The following is a 13959-nucleotide window of genomic DNA, read 5'->3' as shown; positions in this document are numbered from 1 at the left end:
CTTCAGGGGCCATTTAGAAATGCATTTTTTTCTTGGATTCTAAACAAGTACTAGTTGTTTTGTTTTTAACTTCTCTCTCTCTCTCTCTCTCTCTCTCTCTCTCTTTCTCTCTCTGTGTATGTGTGTATGTGTATGTGTGTGTGTGCACGCATGAGCGTGTGCATGTGTTCATGTTTCCGTGTGCCTAATGAATCCGCAACAGGCCATTGCATCTCCTGGGGCTGGAGACACAGGCGGTTATGCTGCCTGAGGTGGGTGCTAGGTGTTGAACTCTGGTACTCTGCACCAGTAACAAGTGCTCTTAAAATCTGCGACACCTCTCTTGTCCCCCTTCAGGATTTGGGGAACTGTATTGTGAATGATTTTTAGCTATATCGGATTGTGTGAAAAAAATGTTGAATTTCAGAATTTGTTATCAACGTCATATAATAAACTTTAATTTGGTCAGTTATTTTTGCTATGCTCTTGCAATCCATTTTGCTTTCTCTGTGGTGTATAGTCTACACATGTTTTATTAAACCCATTACTTATGTTAGTTAAACCACTTACAGCCTTACTTATTTTTGCCTGCTTGAATAGGCAGCCTTTAAGAGAGATGTACTTTCCTATTATGTCTTTTACTTGTTTGTTTTTTGAGACGGTCTCACTACAAAGCCCCAGTTGACCAGGAAGTCACTACGTAGAGTAGGCTTGCCTCAGACTCACAGAAATCTGCCTGCTTCTGCTTTCCAAGTGCTGAGATTAAATGTGCAGAGCGCCACACTCAGTTTCCTATTACATCATAAAGTATTATTAATATCTGTACCCCTCTCTCCCAAGAACATAATTTTCTCTTAAAATCTATCTATCTCTGCACCTAATTAGAGTGACTGGTGCAGCCACTGATAGGAACCTAAGCACAAATTCCTTTTAGAATCACATATCCACAACGTGGATGTCTGGGTCTAATCATGGTTGCAGCCGTCTTCCCAGAAAGTCTTAGAATAACTAAGTCTTCTCCTTTGAAGCCTTGAAGGTAAAAGATACATAGAAGCGAACAGGGTTAGGGGTAGGGAGCCAGAACCAGGGAGTCACGAGTCTCTTACTTACATACACCACTGAGAAGATCCCACTGTACCGCTTAGTTTTGACCCCAAACAGGTATTTTAACATGGAGGTGAACACGTGCACAGCCGCCGCCGTGGTAAAGCCTCGCACTAGCGGCTCCGTGAGGTATATGGCCACAAATCCAAACCTACAGACACCTAGGCAAAACTAGGTTTTTAAAAAATGACAGAGGAACAAAACAAGTGGCACGGTGAGTCAGGAAATGACAACCAACGGGAAACCTGTGCATTTCTCTCTACGCTATTGACTAATCCCGTAGACCTGTGCAGCAGCTAACATCACTGGTTATAAAGAATGTGACGCTAACCCAGGCTTACACCCTGCTGGGAGGGGCTCACTCATGCAGACCATGCTTCATACACAGGCCTTTGCCTCCAAGCCCCCAAGGGAGGCCTCTTACCCAAACCACCCACTCCCTCAAACTCCTTTTGCTTTCAGATCACTCAAGGGAAGCTCGCTAGGCATTCTTAGTCACAGCTAAAGCACCGGCAAGCAGGTAGTTGAAGTGTCTGGAGCCCTCAGTTCTGGGGTCTTGCTGTCTGCCTCTGCCCGCACACTGTGAGACCAGCTGAGAGAATTCATTAGGCGTTTATTCCATGGATGGACAGACAGAGTCCATCTCCCCACACTGCAGTCTCACCTGAATGATTCCTGAAAGTAGGGTAACGGACATGGCGACTTTGACCCTTAACGCATCTCTGGCTTCCGTCCCATTGGTTGCATTTACTCCTCCTGGGATAACGATGTCATCCGGTACCAAGCGGACAGCCACACCTCCAATCATCAAGCTAATAACCGCAAAAGGACCTGAAACAGAGGCAGGGGAGTAGCTCTGATCAGAAGCTTGAGGAATGAAGCCACTGATGCGATCATCAGGAGTGATCTCTGCTCAGGGGCCTCTAACAATTTTAACCAAGATAATGAAGCAGCAGGAGCCCTGAGTGACTTCTCGGATCTGCATGCTCACAGATAAGCACCAGAGAAAACAGGAAAGTGAGGCACGCAGGCTTGTTTCTTCCACAGAAGGGCTGTATATACTTGTTTCCCACCCAGAAGGCTGGGAGTGAATGTTGTTAACAGCCTGGTCATGTGTGTCTTTAGGGCTGGGACACAACCGAACCCCCCTGAAATATTACACTTACTCAAAAGTCTTCACTCCTAGACTTTTATCTTGAACTTTGCTCCTCACTCAATAGTTAGGAGAGATGTCACATGTACTGTGTTACCTGGTGACGTCTATGCTATCTACATGACTGAGAACATACCAGGTCCTAGGCACTTAAGCCATAGAACCCATCCCATGTACTTTGCAAAGGAGTTTTGATGTAGCCATGCACACACACGCGTGCACACACACACACACCCCTATATGAGAGAAAGAAGTAGGCATTTTGCTCCATAGCTTATGTATGTCAATCACAGGACTACTATGGGAGTCAGGTTTTCCCTTCTAGTGGGTCACAGGGATTGAACTCAGATCATCAGTCATTGAGACACATGTAGGGATGATCTCGTGTGCTCTGTGTGTAAGCATCACCTGCCAATAAAAAGCTGATGGCCTATTAGCAAGAGGCAGGAAATAGAAGGTGGGAGTTCTAGTAGAGAGACTAGAATTCTGGGAGAGAGTAGAAGAGAGATTCCCCACCACCACCACCTGGGAGGAGATTGGATGCGTGAAACTGAGGAGAAGTAACCAGCCATGTGGCAGACATAGAATAGATTAAACAGATTATATAAGTTACAAGCTAGTTATGGCCTAATATTGAACATAAGTAAGTCTCTGAGTCATTATTTGGGAACAGAGGCGAGGGTAGAAAAGCCCACAGTTACAGACAGGCTCCTGAGTCATTTTACTGGCTCAAAAGCTTCAAAACCTCTGCTGGAACCTAGGTCACCATGTGTGAGAAAGCTCTAGCAAGGCCGTGTGGACAGTTCCTGAGACCGCATGGATAAAAGATGAAGGGGGTGGTGGCGGCTGGAGAGATGGCTCAGTGGTTAAGAGCACTGATTGCTCTTCCAGAGGTCCTGAGTTCAAATCTCACAACCATATGGTGGCTCACAACCATCTGTAATGGAATCTGATGTCCTCTTCTGGTGTGTCTGAAGACAGCTACAGTTTACTTATAAATAAATAAATCTTCAAAAAAAGAAGATCAGGGGGAAGAGAAGGAGAAGAAAGGGAGGAGCTAGGAGAAAGAGGGGGGCAGGGAGTTGCCTGGGTAAGTCCTTCTGAAATGCTGGCCTCTTCTTGGCTTTAGAAGAGATAGTAACATGACTGTCTTTTTACAAATCCCATTTATTTACAAATTTTAAATTTATATTCTTTTTTTTTTTTGGGGGCTGGGGACCGAACCCAGGACCTTGCGCTTCCTAGGCAAGTGCTCTACCACTGAGCCAAATCCCCAACCCCTAAATTTATATTCTTGAAAGCGATATACAATATAAGCTTCTAACGTTGGGTAGCATTTGTCGCCAAGCAATAGATATCTGAAACACTGTACAAGTGTGTTCGCTGCTCCCGGCCTCACAAAGCTCTGATATAATTAAATTCCCACGAATCGGTTCCCAAATGCGCTGCAGAGAGAACGTGGAGAACCTGGGGCTTAAAGTATGATGAAAACACACGTACGCCCGATGGGATTAGAAACCCTGAGCTTATTAAAACAAATAAGAAGGAAAACCAGACACGAGCCAAGCGTGCTATGAAATAAAGCCCTAATCTCGTTGTATAGCATCCAGTAATTGCTCTCTTAAGCAAGAAAGCTGCCCATGTAATTAACCCAAGATTATAAGAATGCTATTAATTTTAGAAATCTTGGAGAAGTGGGAGGGGGAATAAGAAGAGGAGGAAGAAGAGGGATGCTTTTTTATTGCTAGAGAATGAACCTGGTCGGGGCAGGAGCTTGACTTCCCACATACAGCCTCAGCAGAGTGCAGTGGCGTTTTGGAAACAACGATAGGCACACAGAGAAGGCAATTAAAGCAATAGTGACAATCACACTGCAAAGCTTGGAGGAGTCGCTTTGGGCTAGGTCGCCCAATATCATTTTTTTTTTTTTTTTACCTATAGATATGTGTCTGGAGGTTCCAAAGAAACAGTACATGATAACGGGGTAAAACGAGGAGTACAGGCCGAACACCGGAGGCACAGCTGCCAACATCGCGAAGGCTAAGCCTGCAGGACCAGAGAGCAGACATGGCGTCATGGCGAGCAAACAGCAGAGCATTCCTTTTCACTCCTTGGTTTCTGAGGAGCGTGTGGTACCCACCTTAATGTAAGTGTGTGGGTCTGGCCCGCCTTCCCTTCTGCCTCAACCCCACAAACAATTTGGTGTCTGCATAGTCCAGGCTATAGCAGGATGTTGGCTAACACCGACTGTCAACGTGACAGGATCTAGACTCACGGAAGAGAAACCTCTAGGCTAGCCGGTGAGGGATTGACTATATGGATGAGGTCAGTCGAGGTGGGAAAACCATTCAAAATGTGGGTTGTACCGTTCCCCAGGACCTGGGCTGATTTAAGGAAGCCAGTTGAGCAGCAGTGTTCATCTCCCCCTGCTTCCTGACCGTAGACGGAATGTGATTGGCTGCCTCAAGCTCCTGCTGTTGCTAAGCTTTCCCCCGCCACGACAGACTGTGCCCTGAACTGAGCCAAAGTGGGATTTCCTTGAGGTACTCTTGTCCCATATTTTGTCACCACAGTGAGGCAAGCAACTGAACCAGGAGGTTTGCCTTGTCACCTCCCGTCTGCGTGGATGGGCTTTTCTGCCTTCTGCCACAGGTGAGAGTAGAAAGATGTCTCTTGACAGATACAGTCTGGTACCGGCTCACCTGGATGGTGCTGTCCCTAATGGCTTGTTTGAGGATTCTCTGAGGACCCCTTTGATCTCAGCATCCGTACAGGAACGTTTCCTGGCCTATGCGTTCTCCTCCACCTGACACCTAGGCTCCTTCACTTGCCGCTCATCAGAAGTTAGGGTCTCCCAGACTTCCCTGCTGCCATCTGCTCATTCTGTATGTAACCTTGAAAAGGTATCTCCCAAGTGAGCCAAGCCTGGTCCACTTCCACATTTGCAGTTTTCCAAACAGAACGACTGACACTTTATCCCACAAGTCTTTAGAAAAGCAGGTTACGCCCTTTAGGGGGCTTTGGCTACAATTCCTCCCCTTGGGGAGAGACGTGAGTAATATCTACTTCCTCCTAAGGTCCCAGGAACGTGATTCAACCAGAGCACACTCGGAGAAGGCAATGAGTTTATCAGGCTTACTGACAGAGCAATGGGTGAGGGTTGCGGTGGAATGTGGGCAACCTTGAAGCAGCCACACTGTAAGCTGTGCACCCAGCATGGCCTCCCATCTCTATCAGCCTTCCTAATGTTGTGGTGAGCCCCAACTAGAAAGTTACCTTGTTGCTACTTCATAGCTGTAATTTTGCTAGGCTGTGTAAATGTCTGACACGTGGCCTATCTGATATGCAATTCCCAAAGGGGTCAAGACCCTCAGGTTGTGAACCAATGCTCTAGCTTCTCCCAGGGACTCTGGAGCTGTGTGTGAGTGGGGCAGACTTGCACAAGCTGAATGGAAGAGGTGGCTGGATATTCAGGTGAAGGTCCCATGACCCTCCCTGCCCCCTTGGTCCCAGAGGAAATATCAGCTGTGAGCAGCAGTGAGCAGGCCTGGCTGTGGTGGTCTTTGGTATACAGGCCCAGCTAGGCTCCTGAAGATGGCTGCCGTTTGGTCATAGGATGTTCTTACACAACAAGGGCCCTCTCTTCGTTCCATAGCCCCAGATAGTTCACATCAGCCTTTACCTGTCAACTACTCCTACTTTTTAAAAATGGACTTTTTCCAGAGCAGTTCTAGGCTCATGATAGATTAACCGGATGGTGTAGAGAGTTTCGGTATTTTTCCTGTTCCCTCACATGCTGTCCCCACTGTCAATGCTCCCAGATCACAGTGGTACATGTGCTACAAAGGGTGAACCTGCAATGAGACATCCTTATCCCCCAAAGTTTAGGCTTGGGCTCCCTGTGATGTCCTGTGTCCTGTATGCACCTCCCATTACAGAATGATACCGAGTAGTCCCCCTGGGCCTCCAATCCCCCATAGTCTACCTTCGTGCTCCTCCCTCCTCACAAATCCCTAGTCACCACTTATCCTTTTCTGTTTCCAGTGCATCAGAATTACATACTTCACGCTCCTTTAGACCCACAACTTTCCCTTAGAAATATGCATGTGCGTTTCTCCTGTCTTTCCATACACAGTGAACTCATTTTATTTACTACTCATCTTAATGGTGAGTAGTGTTCCGTCTTCTGGATGTGCCGTGGTTGGCTTTGGTTTTTTTGCTTTTTAAACCATTAACCTATGCAGAGATATCTTGCTTCCAAGGTTTGGGCATTATGAAAATGGCTGTGTAGATGTGTGGACTTATTTGGGTTTGTCTCTTTTCTTTTCTTTTTTCTTTCCTTTCCTTTCCTTTTCTTTCCTTTCCTTTTCTTTCCTTCCTTCCTTCCTTCCTTCCTTTTTTTTCCCTCTCCCTCCCGCATTCTGCTGGAGTGATGCGTGGTAGGGACGACTGGCGCCATCACTCCCAGTCCTGGTTCTGACCCCTCCACTCTTGGTCCTCAGCCTGGAGATCTCAGAGAGATTTCTAGGATACCTGGAAAATGCACTGACTGTGTTTTAATTCTTCGATAGGAAAGTGGCCAGCAAACCAAAGAGTCAGAAAGCATCCCTGCTTCATATGCAATGGTGCAGTCACGCTAGTCCTGGTCCTTTAAAAAGTGATTTCTAGCCAAGGTTCTGGCTGGGGAGGGGCGGCCCCTGCTCCCTACTGCCCCCTCCTGGTGTCATCTCCAGGAGCAATCACCCCAGGACTAATACCTGTCCTGCTTTTCTGGAACATTCTAGAGACACTGTCATCGTGATGGCGTGGGGTCAAAGGCCAGCAAGCCGCTAGCATCCTACGACACACAGCAGTTCCTAGAGCAAGGATGGAACTGATACTGACTGAGAGACTCAGTGGACAGTGTGTCAGTGCCCGGTGTTCTGCAGGGTGGGTTCACAAATTCCAGTTGTCATTGCCTAATTTAACAACTCTGAGTGGAAACCATTGACTTTCTAGTGTTCTGGCTTCTCACTATACAACAGCAAGCCTTTTCCCTTTGCCACCAAGGTTTGTTTTCGTCCCTCCATCCTGGTGCTCACGTAGCTTAGTACGTGTGCCTGACTTTAAATTGTTTTCCATTTAGTCTGACTCCTTGCAGAAGTCCTCTCTGTAGACTGGGGAGGCCATTAACATAATCTTCCTGCCCCAGTCTCTGAACAGCAGGGGTTACAGGCTGATACCACCAGGCCAGGCTAACCTCTGTCTGTCTGTCTGTCTGTCTGTCTGTCTGTCTGTCTGTCTGTCTGTCTGTCTGTCTTCCTTCCTTCCTTCCTACCTTCCTGCCTTCCTTCCCTCCTTCCTTTCTTTCACAAAGATTTATCTATTTATTACGTATACAGTGTTCTGCCTGCAGGTCAGCAGAGGGTACCATAGATGGTCGTGAGCCACCGTGTGGTCTCTGGGAATTGAACTCAGGACCTTGACTCACAATGTCCCTTCTGAAGTGCTTGTCCCCTTGTTCTCACCTACCTGAGCTCAGCTCACATTGGCTTTTAAATTTTTTTGATTTTTTTCTACAATTTCATTATACTAAATTTTGATCATTTCCCCCTCTCTTACACTCTCATCCCCTCCCCCTCTTTTTTCAATTCTTCTTTATGACAACCCCTTTCTGTTTTGAGGCCTTCTTTTTTTCGTGTGATCCACTAAGTCATTTAATTACAGTTGCTTGTATTAATGCATTGTTGAGTCCACTTTTCCAAACAACTTTTCAATACTTCTTTACTTAAATTAGCTCCCCTGTCATCTCCAGTGTCCTGTCTTTTCCTTTATGGTGTTTATAGTTTAAAAATATGTATGTACCTTTCTTTTTTCTTTTTGAGACAGGGTTTCACTGTGTAGCATTGGCTGGTCCAGAACTTGATATTTAAACCAAGTTGGCTTTGAAATCACAGCGATCCATCTGTGTTAGGATTAAGGGCATGTGCCACCAGGCCTGGGTCACAAGTTGATATTTTCTAACATTCTTATATTACAGATAAAACCATGGAGTTGTAAGGGAAATTCAGCATGCCATAACTCCTCTCAGTTATGTCATGGGCCTAGAAGCAAGAACTTTACTGCAACTATAGTAAAATGTTGACTGGGCGACACATCCAGTATCATCACTTTCTACCGTGAATGACCCCAAGGCTTCTTAAAGATTACATTTCTGAAAAATTAGTTTAAAATTAGGTAAAAGTTACTGGGACAGTATGACAAAACCCAAAACCAAAAAGAACAAACCATGAATCTGAAACTATGAAGAACATGGGCTAAATGGTTATTTGAGGGAGCAAGACAAACAGTGAAATACAGAGAGAGAGAGAGAGAGAGAGAGAGAGAGAGAGAGAGAGAGGAGGGAGGGAGAGAAAGAGAGAAAGAGAGGGAGAGATAGACAGAGACAGAGAGCAAGAGTGTGAGAGACAGACACATAGAGAGAAAGAGACAGAGTGAGGCAGAGACATACAGAGAGAGAAAGAGTGAGAGACAGACACACACATGCAGAGAGAGAGACAGAAAGAGAGTAAGAGACAGACACACAGACACATAGAGAAAAAGAGACAGAGTAAGGCAAAGACATACAGAGATAGAAAGAGTGAGAGACAAACAGACAGACAGACAGACAGACACACACACACACATACACACACACACACACACAGATAGACCAAGACAGAGAAAGAGAGACAGACACACAGACACATAGAAAGAGACAGAGTGAGGCAGAGGCATACAGAGAGAGACAGAGAGTGAGAGATGGACAGACAGACAGACTGACACACACCAGAACAAGAGAAAGCAATGAGTTATACTAACCTTGGGGGAGCTGAAGCACCCCAGTGCTTATGCCCGAGACCAAGTCACCCAGCACATACTCCTTGAATTTATATGCTGGCAACCACTTAGTGATGGGCAAGAACATGTAGATGATGTTTCTTACTTTTTTAGGAGTGCACCTGAGAAGACAAAGACACAGACCCAGCTGATGGCGAGGGACGCCTCTGTGGACCTCACACTGAGGGGTTTTCTATCCTTCAACTCCAGGAGTGATAAGGGACAATCCACCATTAGCAATTAAGATGCTCCTAACAGGCTGGGAGCCACAGATGGGAACAAGGACAGAGACGCTGACCCATCCCTGGGTGACAATTCGGGAGGTAGATGCTTTAGAGCTTTGTGGAGAGTTTGAGAACAGATGTAAACCTTTATGTAGATGTAAGGCACAGTCGCAAATCTATGAACCTGGTATGCTGGTTAGTTTAATTAAGCTAGCATAACTTAGAGTCATCTGGGAAGAGAGTCTTAATGAGGAATTATCTAGATCTGATTCGTCCACAGGCTTGTCTGTGGGGAAGTTGCCTTGACTGTTAATGGTAGTATGACCCAGCCTGTTGTGGGACCATTTGCCAAGCCAAGTGGAGGAGCGAGCTACCAAGGATCCACCTGTGTATCCACCCTCCGCTTTTGGCTGTGGATCGGATGCTTGCTACCTTGGCTGCCTACAGTAATGGAACTGTAAGCTAAAGAACCCCTTTCCTCCCTTACATTGGTTTTTCCAAGCTGTTTTATTAGAGCAACAGACCTGAAACTAGGACCTGTGGTGAAATACACGGTGCTCACGTGACCAACCAAAACCCTGACAGCAGCTGAACCGCCCTGGGTGGCTCTGCAAACTGGCAGTGCTCCCCGTTTGTTCTTCCAGTTCGCCAGATAACCCTCCTTTACACACGTGACCTTGAGACGCTCGCACAAAACGCCGCGGAGGAGGAAATGGTTAAGCGTACGTGAATGCCTGCTTCAGCTTATCCCCGATGGAGTCTGTGACTTTGTCCTTGACGTGCAGCCTCTCCTGGAGGACCGGATGACTGAAGATAGGCCTTTCCACGAGGTACTTCTGGGTCTCTGCAGGAATTTCATTTTCTTCAGCATGATCCATGGTCTGCGGTTGTTCACCAACAGCAGGAGACAAGCATTTCTGGATGGCCACTTAGGGAGAAAATAAAAAACCCACTTTAGATGGTAAAGGCTGTCTTTTCCTCGGGAGGCTCTAGACTCTGAGGATTTCTCCGACCTGCAGAATACATCCCATATTGTTGTGCAGAGCTGTGCTCCCTTACAAATATAGTGAGCAAAAACAAATGAAAAAACAAACAAACCATGAACCTTATTTATTCCCCCCTCAGAGCAATAAATAGGTAACGTGTAAATGTTCAACAAGAGTTCATGTTAAAGTTAATGGCGGTCCTTCAATCCATTCCCCTAGCTCTGCATTAGGGGGAAGTGGAAATCAGGCAGACTGAGCAGCTGTGTGAAACAGAAGGGATGATGGTAAGATTGTCCTTAAACTGACCTCACGTCTTGGGAGATAGTTTACCCTCTTTCTTAAAGTTTCATTTGCTATTCTGTTCAGAGCTGAGGCTTGTAACCCCATGGAGGAAGTCCTTGGTGACCTTCACAGTAGTCCCAAGTTAAAACCATCAAGGCACCATGATATTGTTTTAAAGTTGGCTCTGTTCGGAACAGTGTAGCAGATCGTTACCTTTTCCTTTGATACACACTGAAAAGCACTCATATAAGTAAAATATTTGCAGAACAAAACCCCAACGTGGTTGTATGCATGGACATATAAGAATATTCATAGGAGGGACTGGGGATTTAGCTCAGTGGTAGAGCGCTTACCTAGGAAGCGCAAGGCCCTGGGTTCGGTCCCCAGCTCCGAAAAAAAGAACCGAAAAAAAAAAAAGAATATTCATAGGAGAACTACAATAGTAATTGGAGAAATAGAAATACCTACTTGCATGTGATAAAAATACACACTGTATACATAAATGGAACAATGTGTACTAGCTAAAAGAAAGTAGCTATAGACACGTCATTGTCAATAAATCTCAAGGACTTACTTCTTAAATAAAAAATGAGACACAATGGGCATTTATATATAATAAAAGTGAGAAGATTTCAGCTGATGCAGAAAAATCAAAATATTCAAGTCTAGCCTGGCCTACATAGTATCAGTCTAGCTTGAGCTGCATGGAGTGATCCCACCTTTAAAAGAAAACATAGAAACCATTCCTGACAATGATAAAATTATAATCACAAGGAGCAGAGTGGAGAAAAGGGGAGTAAGGCTGGAAAGGGACAGTCAGGTTTTAAACAAACTGCGTCTGTCTGCAGTGTTTTAGGTTGTGACAGACTGGGAGGTCTGTGTCAGCCAGGCTTTCTGTCACTGCCATCAGACCCTCGAGCAAAACAGCTTATGGGAGGAATTATTTCTTAAAGTTTATGCTTTCATTTCATTGTAGCAGAAGGGTATGGTGGAAGAGAGTGGTTAGCCTTATGGTAGCCAGGAAGAAGGGAGTAAAAGAATGGTGTGGGGGTGAGAGGGAGGAGCAGAGGAAGAGGGGGGAAGGAGGAAGGGGAAGGGGAGGAGGAGAAGGAAAGGGGAAGGGGAGAGAGATAAAAGACAGACAGACAGACAGACAGACAGACAGACACAGACAGACAGACAGAGAAACGGAGTCCTTTGCAATCTTCAAAGCCATTCCTGGAGACCTGTTACCTCCAGCCAGGCTCCACTTCCTAAAGTTCCCAGCTGGGGGTCAAGTGGTTCACGCTGAGGGAGATAACTCCTATTCCTGTGACATTGGCTTGTGTTATCGCTAATGAAAAGTACCCAGCAGCTAAACTCAGTGTTCCTGAGGTAAGTTAAGTTGGGGTTAAGTAAATATCTGGTCTTATGTGGAGTCCTGGGATTGTGGCTTGATAATTGTGGTCAGCACAGCCCCGTGATGGTGAGAAGTCAGGCTTTTAGGTTTTATGAAACTGGAATCACATCCAAGGAGGGGTTGTGCTTAAAGCATCAGACAAAGACAAATACGTACGTTCAAGGGGATTGAAAATTCGGCAGCCTAGACTAGAACGGAACGTTGGCAAACACTTTGAATGCAGCAAGGGTTTTAGGGGAGTACCACCAGTGGGATGTTTTGGTTGCTTACAAAGTTTGTGTTGAAATCTAATTGCCCATTCAGGAGTACGAGGATGTGTGGGTGTTATGGGTGGTTGAGCTGCAGGACTCTGTCTTCATACATGGGCTTTGGTGTCCTTTGATGGAAGGAGTTTGCCTGCTCTCTGCCCGCTGAAGACATGGTTTGTGGTGTTTTGCTATAGCAGCACAAATAAACCAAGACAAGAACAGTAACCCAGCGAAGGAGACTTCTCCAGCAGAACCAGTAATGATCACATCTTTTATTTGGGGTTAGCAAGGCTCCTGGCGGCCCCTCATCTGTGTGTGTCGTCTGTGGCCACTTAAGAAATCACTACGGTGGGGCTGGGGATTTAGCTCAGTGGTAGAGCGCTTGCCTAGGAAGCACAAGGCCCTGGGTTCGGTCCCCAGCTCCGAAAAAAAAAGAACCAAAAAAAAAAAAAAAAAAGAAAAAAGAAAAAAAAAGAAATCACTACGGTGACAGTGAGACGCAGCAGAGGAGAGGACACAGGACCACTTCCCCTTCTACCTCTTCTGACGTTGTTTCACAGTGTAGCCCAGGCTGACCTTGAACTTGGAGGAGCCTGCCTCAGTTTTGCTGGGATCTCACCATACCCAATGATGTCCTTACAGTTATGTCCAAGTCCTTGAAACCTCAGGAATTCTACATTTACCTGCGTTTCTGAAGGCCACTTACCATCCCCTCATTTCTCCTAGAACTTCAAATTTCCTTTTATTTTATAACCAGGTAGATTATATGCACATTGTAAAATTTCCCCAGGGCATTCAGGGGCTCAGGTCTTACTTGGCATTTAAAACACTGGCTTTGGACTCTGCTTAAGCCTGGAATCTCTTCAGTAACTTAAGAAAGAATACGAATACTGAAGTCTGGCCTCACAAAGGTAACTTAGAACTCAGCCAAGAGGTGGGTGCACTTCCCCCCACACCTCTCACTGTTGTGTGTGTGTGTGTGTGTGTGTGTGTGTGTGTGTGTCTCATGCAAGTGTGTGTGCCAGGTAAAATTATTAATTATTTATTCTAGAACATCCTTAGATGATTCAAGCAGTTCAGGTAGTAAAACACCAATTTACAACCTAAGACAGAGAAACAGATATGGAAAAGACTCTAAGAAAGGACAAGGGAACAATTTTTTGGCGTCTAGGTAAGTAACAGTGAAATTTAAAACCTGATGAGATTATTTTTAAATGGAGGCTTTCTAAGATATCAGACAATATAATCAATATAATATTGCATAAAAATAACACGATTGCTAAATGTAATTGAAATTGGTGTTGCAGGGAATTTTAAATACGGTAAGGACGTATGTTAGTAGTAAACACGCTTCCGAGCTTGCTGTTCGCCATTTTTAAAAAAAGTCTGGGGGCTGGAGAGATGGCTCAGCAGTTAAGAGCACTGACTGTTCTTCCTGAGGCCCTGAGTTCAAATCCCAGCAACCACATGGTGGCTCACAACCATCTGTAATGAGATCTGATGACCTCTTCCGGTGTGTCTGAAGACAGCTACAGTGTACTTATATACATAAAATAAATAAATCTTTTAAAAAAGTCTATGAGTGTTTTAATTTACCATGTGTCTGATAACTGTATAGTCACAGCATATATAGAGCAAGAATATACACATTGATAAACACATACCTATACATCGTGTATATGTGTGTATTTATATATACACACATACATATACATCATATATATCA

General features: G+C 45.3%; 1 protein-coding gene across 1 annotated transcript in view; it reads right to left on the bottom strand.

The window, feature by feature from the left end:
* The window catches only part of Slc26a5 (solute carrier family 26 member 5), a 39029-nt gene extending 28833 nt beyond the window's left edge, over positions 1–10196 (bottom strand). Inside the window, 5 exon segments of the mRNA NM_030840.1 lie at positions 1090–1254; positions 1748–1914; positions 4172–4282; positions 9077–9216; positions 10045–10196. Of these exon segments, the coding sequence (NP_110467.1) occupies positions 1090–1254; positions 1748–1914; positions 4172–4282; positions 9077–9216; positions 10045–10196 (735 nt within the window).
* Between the last annotated feature and the right edge of the window lie 3763 nt (positions 10197–13959).

Source organism: Rattus norvegicus, chromosome 4 (assembly GCF_036323735.1).
Source record: "Rattus norvegicus strain BN/NHsdMcwi chromosome 4, GRCr8, whole genome shotgun sequence".
Lineage (NCBI taxonomy): Eukaryota > Metazoa > Chordata > Mammalia > Rodentia > Muridae > Rattus > Rattus norvegicus.
This window is presented reverse-complemented; position numbering and strand designations above follow the sequence as displayed.